General features: G+C 51.0%; 1 protein-coding gene across 1 annotated transcript in view; it reads left to right on the forward strand.

The window, feature by feature from the left end:
* Positions 1-17,276, forward strand: part of LOC116937591 (metabotropic glycine receptor-like) — a 55,588-nt gene that overhangs the window by 32,894 nt on the left and 5,418 nt on the right. The window contains exons 3-9 of the mRNA XM_032944742.2: positions 1,263-1,365; positions 4,163-4,392; positions 8,799-8,867; positions 9,962-10,071; positions 10,464-10,702; positions 12,379-12,517; positions 16,302-16,407. Coding sequence (XP_032800633.2) covers positions 1,263-1,365; positions 4,163-4,392; positions 8,799-8,867; positions 9,962-10,071; positions 10,464-10,702; positions 12,379-12,517; positions 16,302-16,407 — 996 coding nt within the window. The remainder of the gene's footprint in view (positions 1-1,262; positions 1,366-4,162; positions 4,393-8,798; positions 8,868-9,961; positions 10,072-10,463; positions 10,703-12,378; positions 12,518-16,301; positions 16,408-17,276) is intronic.

The raw sequence follows: 17,276 nt of genomic DNA on the forward strand, positions 1-17,276 counted from the left end.
TTTTAATCTTTCCCCGCCGAAAGCGATTATTGTCTTTTTGGCGCAAGAAGATCTGAACTGGCACTCCACTACAGCCGATACCCTGTGGCGATTGAAACAACGCTAGGGCACGTTTCATTAATTCACACACACATATTTGGAATCGAAGGCACATCATGCCGTGTGGTGATCCAAGGTCGCTTCCGATTGATTCCAGTTTGCTAAATTAAAATCCACCTTGTAACTCGGGCGGTGTCTCCGGCGCGAGGGGGGCTTCATTCACTGCCAATGTGCATCTCGCAGCCAATCAAATCAAATGAAACAAGACCCTCGACACAAAAAGGGGCTTCTGCCGCTGCGTGTCTTGGCTGCCGAGAAGCACGTCGCGAGCACGGCCACGAAAGCAAGTCCACAGTTCGGCACTACGATGACGTTAAGATGCCATCGCCATTCTTGCACATCGAACACACGACCTTGTGTGTGACGTCACGGGAAATGGTGCTGTAATGTCAGTAGAAAGTGATATCAGAACTGGTCCTGAGTCTCTATCAGCACTGGGGAGAAAAAGGCGGCTGGGCGTGGTGCTGGCCACCCAACCCGTCTTGTGCCATGCTGACGTTAATAAGTGCTCACTGTCAACACTGTCCTCAACAACCTAAGCAGGAATTTCATTTCGCACTGAATTATTTCCGAGTGGCAGCAAGACTGGAATCCGCACACGACCAGAAGCTACCTCATCGCAGCAGGTATACTGGATGTGGTGTGCCACTGCACAACCGAGCTGTACTGGGGCCGTGCCAAGCCAGCCCTTCATGGCTCAGGTGGAGCTAGATTCGTTTTTTTTTCCGCTGCAGGAGCTGAAACCGCTCAAACGACGTCACACGCGTCGTTTGTAGACGTCACGGTGACGTCGTGTTCTCACGCTGTGCTGACTCACGTGACGAGCAGTGAACGCAGCATTTAGCTCAGCCCCTGGCCCTGCTTGGCCCCGAGCCAGCTTCAAGCGTATCACAGTTTCTAGATTAAAAACTCATTTCTTCAGAACTGCTTTTTGTGTTTGGAATGTTGTCCTACCGCCGCACCTCAGATTTTACGTGGTTGGTTACGTACCGTGCGGAGGAAGCTCATCATGCGTACAGCCACACAGCGTGGTTCCAGCACGGCACGGCAAACGGCCAGTGTAAAACCACCCACGCTCACTCGCGCCCGACGAGCCAGTGGCGAGGTGCAACGGTGAGCCGCACAGCGGGGCATGGTCTTTGTCTCCGTGTGCGCGAGCGCAGTGCGTCGCAGTGCGGGGCCAAGGCTTCCGTCTGGGTGCCTACAACTGCGTCTGCAGGACGGGGTTCTACCGGCCGAGAGCACACGCCAACGACACCGGCGGTGGTGAGTGGTAGGGCATCGGCGGGGGTAGAGCCGGCGTGGGTTTTTTTGTTTCTCTCTTTCCGGGAGGCACAGCGCTGACCGTAGAGGCCACGACGGGCTTTGTGAACCCAATCGATATTGACCTGAACGGGCAGAGCGTCGGGATGTGCGAGCGTCTTCAGATGCCGGGCAAAAGCCAAGCGGCAAGTGTGAGCGAGTACGAACTGCAAACACATTTTTTAAGCTCAAGAATAATTATAACGGTAATAAAAATGAAGATTAAAAAACGCGAGTTGGGCAATACGTGTGTACAATGAACATCTTTCGCGCTGTACGTAGCCAATAGTGCTAATCGGAGGTGCAGGGGGAAGTACAATATTTGAGCGTCAGATTGAGCATCGGCGTGACACTCCGTGCGCGAGGCCATGTCAACCGCCGTGACGACCCCAATGCTCACGCCGCGTGAACCTGAGCACGTGCTCAGTTTGAGCGAATTTTAATGATTTAGATAGAGGCTGTCGAGTTAAAAGGTGGGAATATTGGCAAGAATGTTCCTGGGGTGGAGGGCGAGGGGGTCGTGGGTTTAATCCCGACCCTGACGCCTGTATATTTGGAGTTTTCATGTTCTCCCCGTGGTCGCGTAGATTTTTCTCCGGGTCCTCCACATTTATAAAAACACGCGTTTAGAGTAATTGGCTGCTGTAAATGTCCACGCGATAAGCCACTCTTCGTTGAGCTATCATTTGTGACAGCCAGGTCGCTTCTGTAAAAAATAAAATTCGGCACTCGTCAGCTCTGTGTCATCATCCGCCGACGGTGCCGAGTAAGATGCTGGCTGGACGCTCGCGTGCCGCTCTCCGTTTGCGCTGCCTCACCGAACCTGAGGCCCCACGCTGTTCTCTCTGCTATAGCCTCGGTGCCTCCTGAATACAATCTCGTGGCGCGGCGCTGTGGGGCTATCGTGTATCGTCGGCAACACGGAGGCAAGCACGTGTCATAGGATACGCTAATGTAAAAAAAAAATATGCATACGTACAATGTTCCCCCGTATAGCCTTAACAGACTGTTGGGGCAAGTGCTGTTAGCGAGCAGCACCAATGAAGGCCACCACGGCACACAAGGGGGTTGGGTGGCCAGCACCATGCCCGTCCGCCTTTGTCTCCCCAGTGGCGAAGTTTACACACAACACCAGGTACTCATTTGATGCCGAGTTGACTTCGGGGAGGCCCAGGACCGGTTCAAATAATCGTCACTGGTGTTGGCCGTGAGCGGGATTACGAACTCGGGTCGCCGGGTTCACAGCACAGCGCGCTAACCACGACACTATATACACGCACATGTACACACACATGTACATGTCCGAACAAAAGATATTCAGGATTATGTTGAGCAGTCATACATAGCAGTGTATGTGATCTAGTAGCACTGACCCTTGTGTTTTGACGATTACAAATGTTTAACCCCTTTTTTTAGACAATTATATTTTTTTCAGGCGGGTCCCTTGCGTTACGTTATTTGGCCAATTCCAATATGGAGTGTTTTGTTAGTGACATGAAAGCAGATTATCCGGGTAAACCGCATGCAATATCAGGGGAGAGCGCTCACAATGTCCGCACAGATGGGCTCAAAAATCAACTTGCCATACTGCCACCTCCTGACCACTGTGCAATGCAGTGGTAACAACTCTCCCATGATCCACCAACCCTTGCCCCCCAAAGTTCCGGACCACAGGCGCCCACCACCGCGTCCAACTAAGACGATGGCAAATCAACAAAGGCCTGCAAATTTTTTTTATGTTACATGTTTAGAATTCAACATAGGCGTTCAATAAAGGCCCAGTGGCAGATAAGACGGAATGCACGTCTACGTGACCTTGAACAAGGTTAGACGAATTTCGGCAGAGATGATGCATGGGAGTTCCCAAGTCTCGGAATGCGAGGAAATAATATAAAATGTTTAGATGTGTTTTTTTAATACATGACAGAAAAAGCGTAAAGATCAACCGTGCATCTGGAGAACCAATCTCAGTAAAGGTGGTGGCCACGGGTCTGACTCCATTCCAAGCTACAATGGTTGCATCGTCATCATCGACATCACCACCATCATCACCATCGTGTAATAATTTTCACACTTCATGTGTCATCGCATCTCTGGGCGCATGCAAAATTGGTTTGATATGTGAACAAAAATGCCTACCGATCTATAAAAGAAAATACATACACACAAAGTATGACAAACCACCATCCATATTTTTGGTTCTTTCGGTAAAGTCACGTTGAAGGGAAACAATAAAACAATAAAATATATATAAAACAATACAATTCTCACGACGTTTCGACTGTAACACAAACAGTCATCATCAGGTGTGCAACACAAACAGTCATCATCAGGTGTGATGACTGTTTGTGTTCCAGTCGAAACGTCGTGAGAATTTTATTGTTTTATATATATTTTATTATTTTATCGTTTCCCTTCAACGTGACTTTACCGAACGAACCAAGAATATGAATCACTGCAGTCACGAGAGCTTCAAATCAAAATCACCATCCGTCCACGTCCTCATGCTATGCAGGACTAACTGTTTTTTATGTAATTGTAAACAGAAAAAAGTCTTGCACAAATCCATTCTTTAGTTGGTCCAAGGTTAAATTCCACGTGACCACTGGGAGAGAGAGAGAGACACGCAAACTCCAAATTTACAGCAGGCGTCGGGATCGGAATCGAACCCACGACCTCCTGTATACCGGGCGAGAGAGATAACATCTCCTAGCCACGGCGGCTTCCAGTGGCTTCCTAAACGTCGCTGCTGTCTCGGCAGCGCGTGGCGGTGGCGGCGGTGGCGGCGGCGGCGGTGGCTTTGGCACCGACGGAGTCGGCGGGGTGGAGTGCGCCCCGTGCGCCGAGGGCTGCTCGACGTGCACAGACGGCCGGCCCTGCCTGGCCGTGCTGCTGCCCGCCCTGCGCCTGGCGCTGCTCGCCGCCGAGTTGCTGTGCGCGCTGCTCGTGCTCGCCAGCATGGCCGTCGTCTACCGCTGCCGCAGGAACAAGGTGAGCCGCAGGAACGAAGTGAGCCGCAGGAACAAGGTGAACCGCAGGAACGAGGTGAGCCGCAGGAACAAGGTGAGCCCCAGGAACAAGGTGAGCCGCAGGGACAAGGTGAGCCGCAGGGACAAGGTGAGTCCCAGGAACAAGGTGAGCCGCAGGAACGAGGTGAGCCGCAGGAACAAGGTGAGCCCCAGGAACAAGGTGAGCCGCAGGAACAAGGTGAGCCGCAGGAACAAGGTGAGCCGCAGGAACAAGGTGAGCCCCAGGGACAAGGTGAGCCGCAGGAACAAGGTGAGCCGCAGGAACAAGGTGAGCCCCAGGAACGAGGTGAGCCGCAGGGACAAGGTGAGCCGCAGGAACGAGGTGAGCCGCAGGGACAAGGTGAGCCGCAGGGACAAGGTGAGCCGCAGGGACAAGGTGAGCCGCAGGGACAAGGTGAGCCGCAGGAACGAGGTGAGCCGCAGGGACAAGGTGAGCCGCAGGGACAAGGTGAGCCACAGGAACAAGGTGAGCCGCAGGGACAAGGTGAGCCCCAGGAACAAAATGAGCCCCAGGAACAAGGTGAGCCGCAGGGACAAGGTGAGCCGCGCCAGCCGGCACGGTGTTGGAGCCGGGCGTCGAGCCGATCGATCGACCAGGGGTTGCAGACCGACCACTCGTCCGTTTTCCACGACCGGATCGTAGCAGGAAGATAGCCATAGGCAGACTATGTACTCTGAACAACGGCATTGCCTGAAACTTCACCCATGATATCTGTTTTCCTTCTAAGACCACCACAGTGTTGTTGACGAGCTCTGGTCGCCGCAGCTCGCCATGCCACTGGACCCAGCCACTGGAACGTGCAGTGCCGGATTAAGCGAGTGCGGGGCCTGCAGCATATGTTGCTATAAAGGGGCCCTACATTAAAAACATGAACATTAATACACATTTTTTTTTATTTGCATAATAAAGTAATTGTATTTTTTTCATTTGCTTTTCAGCCAGATAATACGACAAATCGCTAACCTTAAACACCCAGTCGTTCATAAAAATTGAAGGCGGTATAGTACTATAGTAATAGAGCAAGTGCAGAATCACCGGAATTAATAGCTTGAAGCATTTAGCGCGGGGCACTTGAAACTGCGGGGCCCGTAGCTACTACATGTGTAGCTACTACTTGTGTAGCTACTATATGTGTAGCTACTACACATGTGTAGCTACTACTTGTGTAGCTACTACTTGTGTAGCTACTACTTGTGTAGCTACTACTTGTGTAGCTACTACATGAGTAGCTACTACTTGTGTAGCTACTACTTGTGTAGCTACTACTTGTGTAGCTACTACATGTGTAGCTACTACTTGTGTAGCTACTACTTGTGTAGCTACTACTTGTGTAGCTACTACTTGTGTAGCTACTACATGAGTAGCTACTACTTGTGTAGCTACTACATGTGTAGCTATTACACATGTGTAGCTACTACTTGTGTAGCTACTACTGTGTAGCTACTACTTGTGTAGCTACTACATGTGTAGCTACTACATGTGTAGCTACTACTTGTGTAGCTACTACTTGTGTAGCTACTACTTGTGTAGCTACTACATGTGTAGTAGCTACTACATGTGTAGCTACTACACATGTGTAGCTACTACTTGTGTAGCTACTACATGTGTAGCTACTACATGTGTAGTAGCTACATGTGCAGTAGCTACTACATGTGTAGCTAGTACTTGTGTAGCTACTACATGTGTAGCTACTACATGTGTAGCTACTACTTGTGTAACTACTACTTGTGTAGCTACTACATGTGTAGCTACTACTTGTGTAGCTACTACATGTGTAGCTACTACATGTGTAGCTACTACATGTGTAGCTACTACATGTGTAGCTACTTTTGCTACGAGGATAATCGGCCATTGGGCACGTGGCGATCGTGTGGACCCGGCCCGAGCTCTGGGGTCCTCACGTAAATCAACTCCGCGTGTAGCCTTTCGTCAGGCTAGGGAAACGTTCTGCTGCGATGTACGATTGGCGTAGGGGGCAGGGCTGTTATTGACAAACGTGTTACGACAAGCACAGTTAACACGCGTTATATAACACGTGTTAATTGTAATTGTGTCAATGCAGTATCACGATACAGGTACTGTATAACAGGCAGAAGAGAGGTGGGTGGTCCTGATTCAAGATCGCGCGAGCGAGAATCGATCGCTGGAATTGCATGCGGATGTTATTCTTGTGGTACCGTTCACTCACGGGGGACTAAAACACGGGTTGTAAAACGAGGCGACAAAGGTGCAGCCGACGAGACGGTGAAGACGGACGCAACAAGATGAGCAGATTCTTAACACGAAGTCTCAATTCAAAATCGTGACGGCTCATTGAATTCGGCGGAGGAGGTGAATCGTCCCGCGTCTCACCGGCGTCCTTTCGTCAGAGATCAATGAGAGGATTGGTTCGTGTGTAAAAAAGCGAGACCACGTGGGGACACGCAGGGAGAGGGGGGTTTGAGGAGAGGCTCCGAGGGCTGCACGGCATCGTTCCAGAGCCTGGCCGTCGCGTGCGTCAATTTTACGCACGGTTAATCGTCTCCGTAGACTCGGAGCAAGGCGGGGGGGGGGGGGGGGGCACCGCGGTTCTTGGAGAGCGAGTTGAGTCAATTTCAGTCAGAGTCGTCTTTACCGACGCAAATGTAATCATTCAGACGGTTGCACAAGCGTGTCGCGTACGCGCCCGTTCGCCCGCATTGTGTCAATTTCCAGTTTAAATAATGTCTCAAAGGTGAGCGCCGTGAGAAGCATTGATCAGAAACCTCATCTTTTGTATTTTTACCGGCCCCAGCATAGCCCTCCGTACACTGTCTTATCACAAACACGTGGTCGTGTTTAATCCATCACGAGCAACTGCTCTCAGCAGGGGCAAGGGACTTGTCACTCAGCGATGCCTGCGGCTGTGATTGGTGACCCCGTGGCCCCCCCCCCCGGGCGCGAAAGATGAACCTCACCCCAGTCACTCGCTCACTCACTTAACCAATCATTCACCGAGCCTCTCGCCTCATCCGCTCGCTCCAGACACTCGCTTTACTCTCGTCTCGTGTCCCACCTCACAAGCCACACTCTCCCTTTACTCACCCACTCGATGCTTTGCTCGCTCACTCACTCGCTCTCTCACTCACTCATCCATTATATTTATCACACCCAATACCTCGCCCCCTCATAGGCTAGCCAATTAACTATCGCATCCGATAACTCACTCGCTCAACCGCTCACTCACTCGAAGTGAGTCGATCAATTAACTATCTCCTTCAAAAGCCCGCTCGCTCAAAACTCGAACGCAATCAACACACTCACTTACTGAACCACTCACTCAATGAACTGTATCCTTCACTAACTCACTCACTTTGCCATGCCCGTCACGAATTCACTAAATCACAAACCCTCATTCAATGAGCGAACTCACCCATCAGTCATTCACCATCATTCACTCCTCGCATGTGAACAAAAAATATTCATCAAATCTGAATTTTTGTTTTTAAATGCCGTGACTCCAGGTTAAATAAAGCATATATTTAATACCATACGTATTTAAGGGATAGAGTGATGGCACAGTGGTTAGCACACTGCAATGAACTCAGAGACCTGAGTTCAATTCCTGACCATGGCTACCAGGTGTTGAGTGATATCTGAACCAATCGTGCCTACCACCCCACCCACCTTTCACCATGCCCGTACTGATCACCGCGCGATGAAGTATGGTCAAACAATCCCCATGACTGGCGCGGTGCGAGGAAGCCTTCATCCAGCAGTGGATTGACTAAGCGCTCTGCACCGATAAATATTTTCTACGTTCGTGACGCTCGCCGCCGTGTCACGCGCCGTGACTCACGTCGCCGACCGACGGGTCGCGTGCGGTGGGGCAAATTGTGGGCTACTGCCACATCGTCCCAGATGCCTGGCCCGCTCGGAAGAGTAGGCCAAACACCCTCTTAGAGCGGCTGTCTAGAGCGAGCTCTCGTGGGGGCCCTCCGGCCGGCAGTGGCATGAGCAAGGAATTTCAGGGTTGTGCCTTTACCTCACCGACTATAATAAGACAGGAAATAGGAAGACTATCGTCACAATTCTGGCAAATCGCCTGATGACGCTGGCTGTTGTAATCACCAGCGAAAGGTCGTACTCAAATCGTGAATGTTCTTGTGGGTTTACTCCACAACACACCGGTGTGCTGAGGTCGTTACTAATTGGCACGTTTTGTTTACGCGACAAAATCTTTCGAATTGGCTGCGTCGGGTGGTGGCGGGTTAACGACATACTTAGATTTATTTACACGATTTAACCCAAAAAATCCTTTACTTCGGGTAATATTGTTGGCGAAAGCCCTACTACTGCAACGACTGCTACGTGATTTACCTCGCCCTGTCGCCGTGATCGTCTTGCAGAACATCCGCTCCTCCGGGCTCCTCCTGCTGGAGGTTCTGCTCTTCGGCTCCTTCCTGCTCTGCTTCCCGGTATAATTCTCCCAGTCGATCCCTTGGAACGCATTCACACCACAGAAATGGAACATCCCGGTTGTTATTGTTTCTATAAATCGATTTGTTTTCTTTGTCATCGTCGAACCGTAGACTCCTCCCGTCATCCTGCACTCACAAGACTCTTGGCACTTCGTAGGTTTTGATGGTTGTGCTGCATAGCTCTCCGAATAACGCCATGATACGACCCGAATAACACCCCGCAGAGCCGAATGACTCTTCCACACTGCCCCGGATGCGTAAACGCACGGACACGAAACCTCACCTGCAATGAGGGGGGGGGAGGGTCGAAGCAATAAATCGCAGTGGTTTCAATTTGTAAACGCAATGGGTTCGTGCCACCTCCGCAGGCATGAGGCACCACCATTCACTGGGATGTTAAAAAACGACCTTTGTTAATCCAGTTTTCACCACGAAGTTTGACGATTCGTTGTCATCGGCCAAAATCATTTTCAGGAGGGTTTCTGTCTATGAGGTCGCTTGACCAGTTTCTTATATTACATTTGAATCGAAGTCGACGCTTTGGCCACTTCAGATTCCAGAAAGCTGGGCGAGTTTTGCGATTCTAAGTGCTCTACCAGCACCTGCCTCCAAGGCACCGGATTGCAGAAGTGTGCCAATTTAACCAGCCGCATGTTCACACACACACACATGTACACGTGTGCGCTTTTTAATGATCAATTAAGAATTTAATTTGGGGTCGGGGTCAATGAAGATAATGGTTCTACTCTATTGTGTCTGGCTTAGCCAAACGGTGAGATTAGCACTCGGCCTGAGCCCATGATGAGGCGAGAGCGCTCGTGAGCAGGAGACCCGGAGATTTATAGAGACGGAGTTGTTGCTCGTCCTCTTGGTGACTTTGGACAGTAAAGCAGTCAGCTGTTCTCTCCTCTGGCCAGGCAATTCACGGAATAGTCACAGCATTCACCGTGTACGTATTGTCAGTGTTCTTCAGGGTTGTTCGTATACAATCGACTACGTTCGTCGGTGTTCATGATGCTGGCCATGACGTGCGTTTGCTGACGAGCACTTACGGGAGGAATGGAATCGCGCTTTTGTCTCTGGCTGCGCAGGTGATCATCCTGTACTTTGAGCCGGGAGCTCTGCAGTGCATGGCCCTGCGCTGGGTTCGCCTGCTCGGATTCTCCATCCTGTATGGCACCATCACCCTCAAGCTGCACCGGTGCGTGGCGCACGGATACACAAAGATCCCCCGTGTAGCCTCAACAGACTGTTGGGGGGCAGGTGCTGCTCGCGAGCACTTACGAAGGCCAGCACGGCACACGAGGGGGTGGATGGCCATCGCCACGCCCAGCCGCCTTTGTCTCCCTAGTGGCGATGTTTACACTCTGCACCATTTACTCATTTGAGGCTGAGTCGACCTAGGGGAGTCCCAGGACCGGCTCGGATTATTGTCACTGGTGGTGGCCATGAGCAGGACACACACAGACAAAGATCCCTCGTATAGCCTCAACGGACTGTAGTGGCAAGTGCTGTTAGCGAGCACCTCCACACACACGCGACATCGAGTGGCAGTGTGCAATGGTGCCCGCTTCCCCCACTGTCGCTCTCCAGGGTGCTGAAGGTGTTCCTGGCGCGCACGGCCCAGCGGCTGCCGTACCTGACGAGCGGACGGGTGCTGCGCATGCTGGGCATCATCATGCTGCTCGTGCTGTGGTTCCTCACGGCGTGGAGTGCCGCCGCGTGGGAGAACCTGGGCCGCGGCGTGCTGCTCGTGGGCGTAGGCCAGACGGCCGAGGGGCTGCGCTTCACACAGTGCCTTCTCAGCCGCTGGGACTACATGATGGCGCTGGGTCAGTGTGCTCTGCTGTGTCGGTGCCCGTGTGTGTGTGTTTGCGTACCGCTGCGCGTAAACATCAACACTGGGGGAGACAAAGGCGGCAGCCGATTGTGGTGTTCGCCACTCACCCCCCTAGCATGCTGTGTTGTATGTAAGTTGAACTTCTTTCGCACCGTATGTAGTCAACCATACTAATCGGAGGTGCAGGGGACGGACAACAAACTGACAGTACTTGTCCCAACGGTCTGTTGAAGACTACATGACAAAATCAATTAATGTTCCGTAATGAAATATTCAAGCCCCTGAGAGTTCAAGGCGTGTGCATTATAGAACACACGATGATCAAGAACAAGATTAAATTCCTGCATAATATATAATGCTTACATTCAGACAAATAGCGAAGTCGTGAATTGTATATTATACTAATGTACAATACTAGGCGTGTGTTTTTTCTATTTCGACTTGGCTGTTGCAATCTCTCTCTCTCTTGTGCACTGTCGACTGATGTAATACGAGTCGTAGTTTTTTTGTTGGCTTAGATAATCCGGCGCAATGTCAATCCTTTAACTCTAACATCCACCACCAGACAGAGCCAGTCAAATCAAGTTGCCACGTGCACAAACGTACCGAGTGATTTGTTTTTTCAGTCAAACTGGAGGAATGTTGAACAGCATGGAAAATTGTCTCCATATTACAGACTGTCAATATTTAGTCTTTCAATGTCTCCTTCGGTTTGCTGATAAACCAAATCAGTTAGCACATTTTCGTGTGATTTGACAACTTGATTTAATTGGCTCCGTTTGGCGGTGGAGGGTTATCGTTAAACTAATCGGCATTCTACCTACACGGTGATCAAACTCAAAAGCAACCAATTATGAATCGCAATATTGGTTGTGAAAGCCTACACATAACATGATGTAGTAGTATAAAATGACTACTCCGCATGCGCCCACGCAGATTTAAAATAAAAATATAACACTTTAATAACGATTCATGCCTACAATGTACCTTGAAGAATGCCATTGCAGTGCTGTACAAATAAATTGTAGACTTTAAGCGATGTCAAATAAAAATATCAGTTTTCACGTTTAATTTTAGTCGAACGTAATGAAGGAAAGAGAGAGAGAGAGAGAGGGATCGCTGCCGTTGTTTGCGCATCATGAACGACATCCACTCCGCATTGCCTTCATAGTGTAAGCACAATTACACCCGTATCGGCAAGCAAGGGCACGCATGTTCTCCCACCTTCATCCATAAACGCCCTGACCGTAAACACGTGCGCACCGCGTTTGGCGCCATCGTGTACTCAGCCGGCCGTTCATCCGTTGCGGTTTGTTTATTTCATGCTGACTCGGGATATGATGGCCACGAGTAATGAGAGCGGCAACCATGAGATGAAATGCATCCTGGGGGACGTCCACCGAGTAGAGACGGAGCGATGAAATCGGCTCGTGTCCGGGTGCCAGTTAGACTCTCACTTCGCAGGATCGCGAGAGATTGTCGGCAAGTGGGGAAAGCTTTCATCCAGCAGTGGATTGATCATGGCTGCCGATGATGATGCTGACAATGACTGACATGCCGCACTGCGCTATTGCTTCTCACCCACCACTCCCCGAACTCTGACCTCCGCCTACTCTGGTAACGACCCCCCCCCCCCGTTGTCCACCACTGTCCTTTTCCCCTCGCTAGCGGAGTTCCTGTTCCTCTGCTGGACCATGTACCTGTGCTACGCGGTGCGCACCGTGCCCTCCGCCTTCCACGAGCCCTGCCACATGACGGTCGCCGTGCTCAACGAGATGCTGCTCTCGCTCATCTTCCACATCCTGCAGTAAGGGCGTGGAGTGTCTGGCATCGGCGTCTCTGGAACCGCGTGTTTGGCATCGGCGTCTCTGGCATCGCGTGTCTCGCATTGCATCTCTGGCTTCGCGTGTCTTGCGCCGTGCGCGTTCTTTACGTGGCGTGTCGTTGCCATGTGGCCCCGCGTCGCGTTTCTCCATTTCGCGTCCTACGCTGCGCGATTCACGGTGCGTCTCCAGCCGTGCGCCGAGTGTTGTGCGTCTGATGTGACGTGTGACGCGCCGTTTGCCGCGCGTCGTGTCTGACGTCGTGCGTGCGCGTCGCCCGGTGCCTCTCGAAGCGTGTGGGTGTAACGTAGCCCCACGTGTTGCTCAATTGTGTGCTCTATCGATCTCCCGCCCTCAATCTCGCCAGCAGCGCTCAGCTTCGCCCGGCCCTCTTGTACCATCGCACTCCCCAAATATGTTGTGTTCCCACAACCTGTACACGACACGTTTTCGACTTTACGTAGCCCTTACGCAAACATAGCAGATACGCATAGATAAATAGATGTCATAGATACTAAACAAACAAACCTTTAAACTTACAGTGACGGTGGAGCATATCCTGGGGATCAGTCAGGTGCACTCCTGAAAAAGCTGTCCCCTTTATACTCCACACCAGGTGCTCATGTAAGGCTGAGTTGACATAGGGAGGCCAAGGACTGGTTTCAATATTCACCATTGTTATTGGTTTGTGAGTGGGAATTGAACTTAGGTCGCTGGGTTTGTAGCTTCGTGCGCTCACCACTGCGCCACCGCTGCATAGTGCACGCACACTCTCACCTACGGTTACCACCTCTTAGACATTAAAAAAAATCCTATGACATATCGTAAGAAAAAAAGATATCTCTCGATACCGGAATATGGAAGAACTGCAGGCAAAAGCTTGTCTTTAGCGGTGTATTATAATTATGTTTTTCTTGGCAACTGCCGATAAACCGGGACTTTTAATGTCCAAGGAAGTCTGAAAGATCCCCCAAGATAAGAGCTTCCTCCTCGACAAGCAGGTGATCCTGGGAACAAGCAGGCAATCCTAGGAAAGCCAGGACGGGTGGCTTTCCCCGGACTCGTCACATTCCACGAACAACAACATTGATGACGCCAGCAATTCCAGGCTAGGTGCACCTTGAGGCCACGTGATTTTGTGTGGGAAGGCTCGCTGGGCTAGGGGGCCACCGATGTGCCCTTAAATCTCACACGTGGCTCATCCCATCACGGGTGTTCACAACGTCTCCCAGGGATCTCTAGGTCCGCCGTTCTCGCTCTCAATCATCGTAGCGCGGCGTAATTTCAAACGCAGAGTCATGCACCCCCCCCCCCCCCCCCCCCGCTGCTCTCTCTGAGTGAGATAATTGAATCTGTCCGGACTGCACCTGCCGGACGGGCGTTTGAGTAAACAGCTAGGTTGCAACCCCCTTTGTAAAACGTTAGAACCCACTGTATGTGACGTATACACGTGGACGGTGTTGTGTGTGTTTACTCCGTGGGGAAGCGGTAGTGTAGCGGTTAACGCTACGCCGCTCGACGAACCCGGCGACCCGAGTTCGATTCCCGCTCATGGCCAACACCAGTGACGATATCTGAACCGGTCCTCGGTCTCAAATGATTACCTGTGCAAAATCATCGCCACTGGGAAGACAAAGGCGGCCGGCGTGGTGCTGGCCACCCACGCCCTCATGCGCCGTGCCGGCCTTCAGAGGTGCTACTCGCTAACAGCACTTGCCCCCACCGTCTGTTAAGGACGTACGAGGGATCTTTGTCTTTGTGTGCTTACACCATACGTGTGTGTTTGCATATACAATATGTATGCGAGTGTTGGGGTTCGTGCACCCCATTGCAGAGCAGGTGACCCGAGTTCAATTGCCGCTCAAGGCCGACATTGCTGATGGTTATCTGAACCGGTCCTGGGCCGCAGCTAGATCGACTCAGCCTTAAATGAGTGCCTGGTGCGGTGTGTAGTAAACATCAGCGCTGGGGAGAGACAAAGGCGGCGGGGGGTGTTGCTGTTTTTATCCATGGCTGGGAATCAAGCTTAATAGCGCAATCCGCTCACCACTTCACTGCCGCTTCACCCAATCCAGGTTTATTTCAATAAACTAATTCCAGACATAGGTTCAACCTTCGCCTCAAAGCGAGAAATAACAGACGCACAAGTACATTCATTAATTCCACCATTTGAAACCTGTTGAGATGGACCACGGCGCTGTCGTATACTTATTTTGCAAATATGCATTTGAGTGGCGAGAATTAAATGCATGCTGCAATGCAAATAAAAACCGCTTGTCGATTTTAAACGGTAATCAAAAGTTCTCACTGAAAATGTATCCTTGGCCGTGGGTCCCAGCTGAGCTGAATTAATCAAAGCGATCGTCGAGTCGGTCGCATTAATCTATGACGAGACGTAACGCCGTCACCTGAGCGCAGACGGGATAGACAATCGCAAGCAAATACATCAGTGCGTGAATAACGACCTCACTGGCATATCAGGGAACAAAAAATACAGTTTCGCGAGAATACGCGATCGTGATAATCATGAAGATAATTGCTCACACTGTAAAGGATTATTAAAATCTATTTGCATGGTTATGAACAAGAGGACACTTTGCAATGATCATGATTATTATTCATGATAGCGATGACGATTTTTTTAATATGCCAATGCTGCTTTGTGATGATGATGAAGTGATGGCGATGACTAGATTGTTGATGGAAATTATTATAATTACATTTTTAATGATGATGCTGATGGTTAGTGATGGATATATGATGATGATGTTATGATGATCATGATGACTATCTGATGATGGTTACGATGGCGACGATGAAGATTAAGATCATGACGATAATGACGATGACGTTTACGACAATGATGACGATGATGAGATGCTGACGACGATGATGACGATGACGGTGATGACGACGGTGATGACGATGATGATGATGATAATGGCGATAATGATGACAATGACAATAATGACGACTACGATGACAATGACGATAATAATAATGATGACGACTTTGATGACGATAAAGACGACGAAAAACGCCTCTCTCTTCCCCAGCGCGCTGGTGGCCGCGCGTGCCACGTGTTGACACTGCCCGCAGAGATCGCGTCCCTTGGGGCCCCGAGCCGCTCCGCCGTGCTCGGGGCTCGCCGTGCTCTCAATATTTCATGCTTGAATTGTATTCTATTGCGTCCGGTGCCAACACCCTTGCTTTTGCATGAATAATTAATGGCGGTGGATATTAAATTGGAGCGAGAGTGCACACATTAACCGTGCTCGCTTAACTCAATACGGGAAGGGAGACGGAGCGGCGAGAGTCGTCTGCTGAGGCTTGGGGAATTTGTTTCCTTTCTTAAAAAGGTTGTTCATTGATCATCCTTTATTTAACCAGAGGTGAGAGCTGCCATTAGAATCATCATCATTATCATCATATGTCTTGCAAGGGAGACGTAGGAAGCGTATACATTTCAAACAGGTCTCCCTTGAGAGTTAAAGACATTAAATGGAGATAAAAAAAATAGATTTTGTAAAAATAACCTGTAGGATTCCACCCCCTCCCACCCCCACCGCCAAATTAAATAGTTCAAGGTGAGAGAGGAATCTTTAATTAAAATATTATATAATCAATAACCCAGCCCACACCACATCCCTTCACCACACAACTCCTGCAAACAAGGAGTTGTTGTTGTTGTTGTTAAATCTGCCACAAGATGACGGCGTTCGTGGGAGGCTGCCATTGACGGTTGCCATGGTGTCGCCGTGGTTACAGGTTTGTGATGACCTTCACTCTGCACCCCGACTGGATGCTGCTCATGGTGTTCATTCACACCCAGCTGACGGTGACGGTCACCGTGGGCCTGCTGCTCATACCGAAGGTACGGGTGGGAGGGGAGGCATAGGGGGGTGAGGGGACGGGGAGTGGGGGGGGGAGAGCCGTGAGGGACGTAAGAGTGAGAGAGATGAGGGGTAGAGAGGGAGAAGCAGGGAGAGAGAGAGATGGAGAGTAATAAGGGAGAGAGGGAGCGAGAGTTGGAGGAAGGGAGGGGAAGGAGGGAGATCAGGGAGAGAGAGATGGAGAGTAATAAGGGTGAGATGGGGGGAGATCAGGGAGAGAGAGATGGGGAGTAATAAGGGTGAGATGGGGGGAGCGCAGGGAGAGAGAGATGGAGAGTAATAAGGGAGAGAGGGAGCGAGAGTTGGAGGAAGGGAGGGGAGGGAGAGCAGGGAGAGAGGGATGGTGAGCCGGGAGAGAGAGTAATAAGGGAGAGAGGGAGGGAGGGGAAGGAGGGAGAGCAGGGAGAGAGAGATGGAGAGTAATAAGGGTGAGATGGGGGGAAAGCAGGGAGAGATGGAGAGAGAGGTGGAGAGTAATAAGGGAGAGATGGAGCGAGAGTTGGAGGAAGGGAGGAGAAGGAGAGCAGGGAGAGAGGGATGGTGCGCCGGGAGAGATAATAAGGGAGAGAGGGAGGGAGAGTTGGAGGAAGGGAGGGGAAGGAGGGAGATCAGGGAGAGAGAGAGAGTGCAATAAGGGTGAGATGGGGGGAGCGCAGGGAGAGAGGGAGGGAGGGGAAGGAGGGAGAGCAGGGAGAGAGGGAAGGAGATCGGGGAGGTAGGGAGAAGCAGGGGTTAGCAGGGATTGTTGCAGGAAGAGAGGGAGGAGGGAGGGGAGGGAGACGGAGAGCGGAATGAGGGAGATCAGGCGGTGGGAGGGAGAACAGGGAGGGAGGGAGGGGAGGGAGGGGAG

Source organism: Petromyzon marinus, chromosome 4, assembly GCF_048934315.1.
Source record: "Petromyzon marinus isolate PM22_M1 ecotype Great Lakes invasive population chromosome 4, UKy_Petmar_22M1.pri1.0, whole genome shotgun sequence".
Lineage (NCBI taxonomy): Eukaryota > Metazoa > Chordata > Hyperoartia > Petromyzontiformes > Petromyzontidae > Petromyzon > Petromyzon marinus.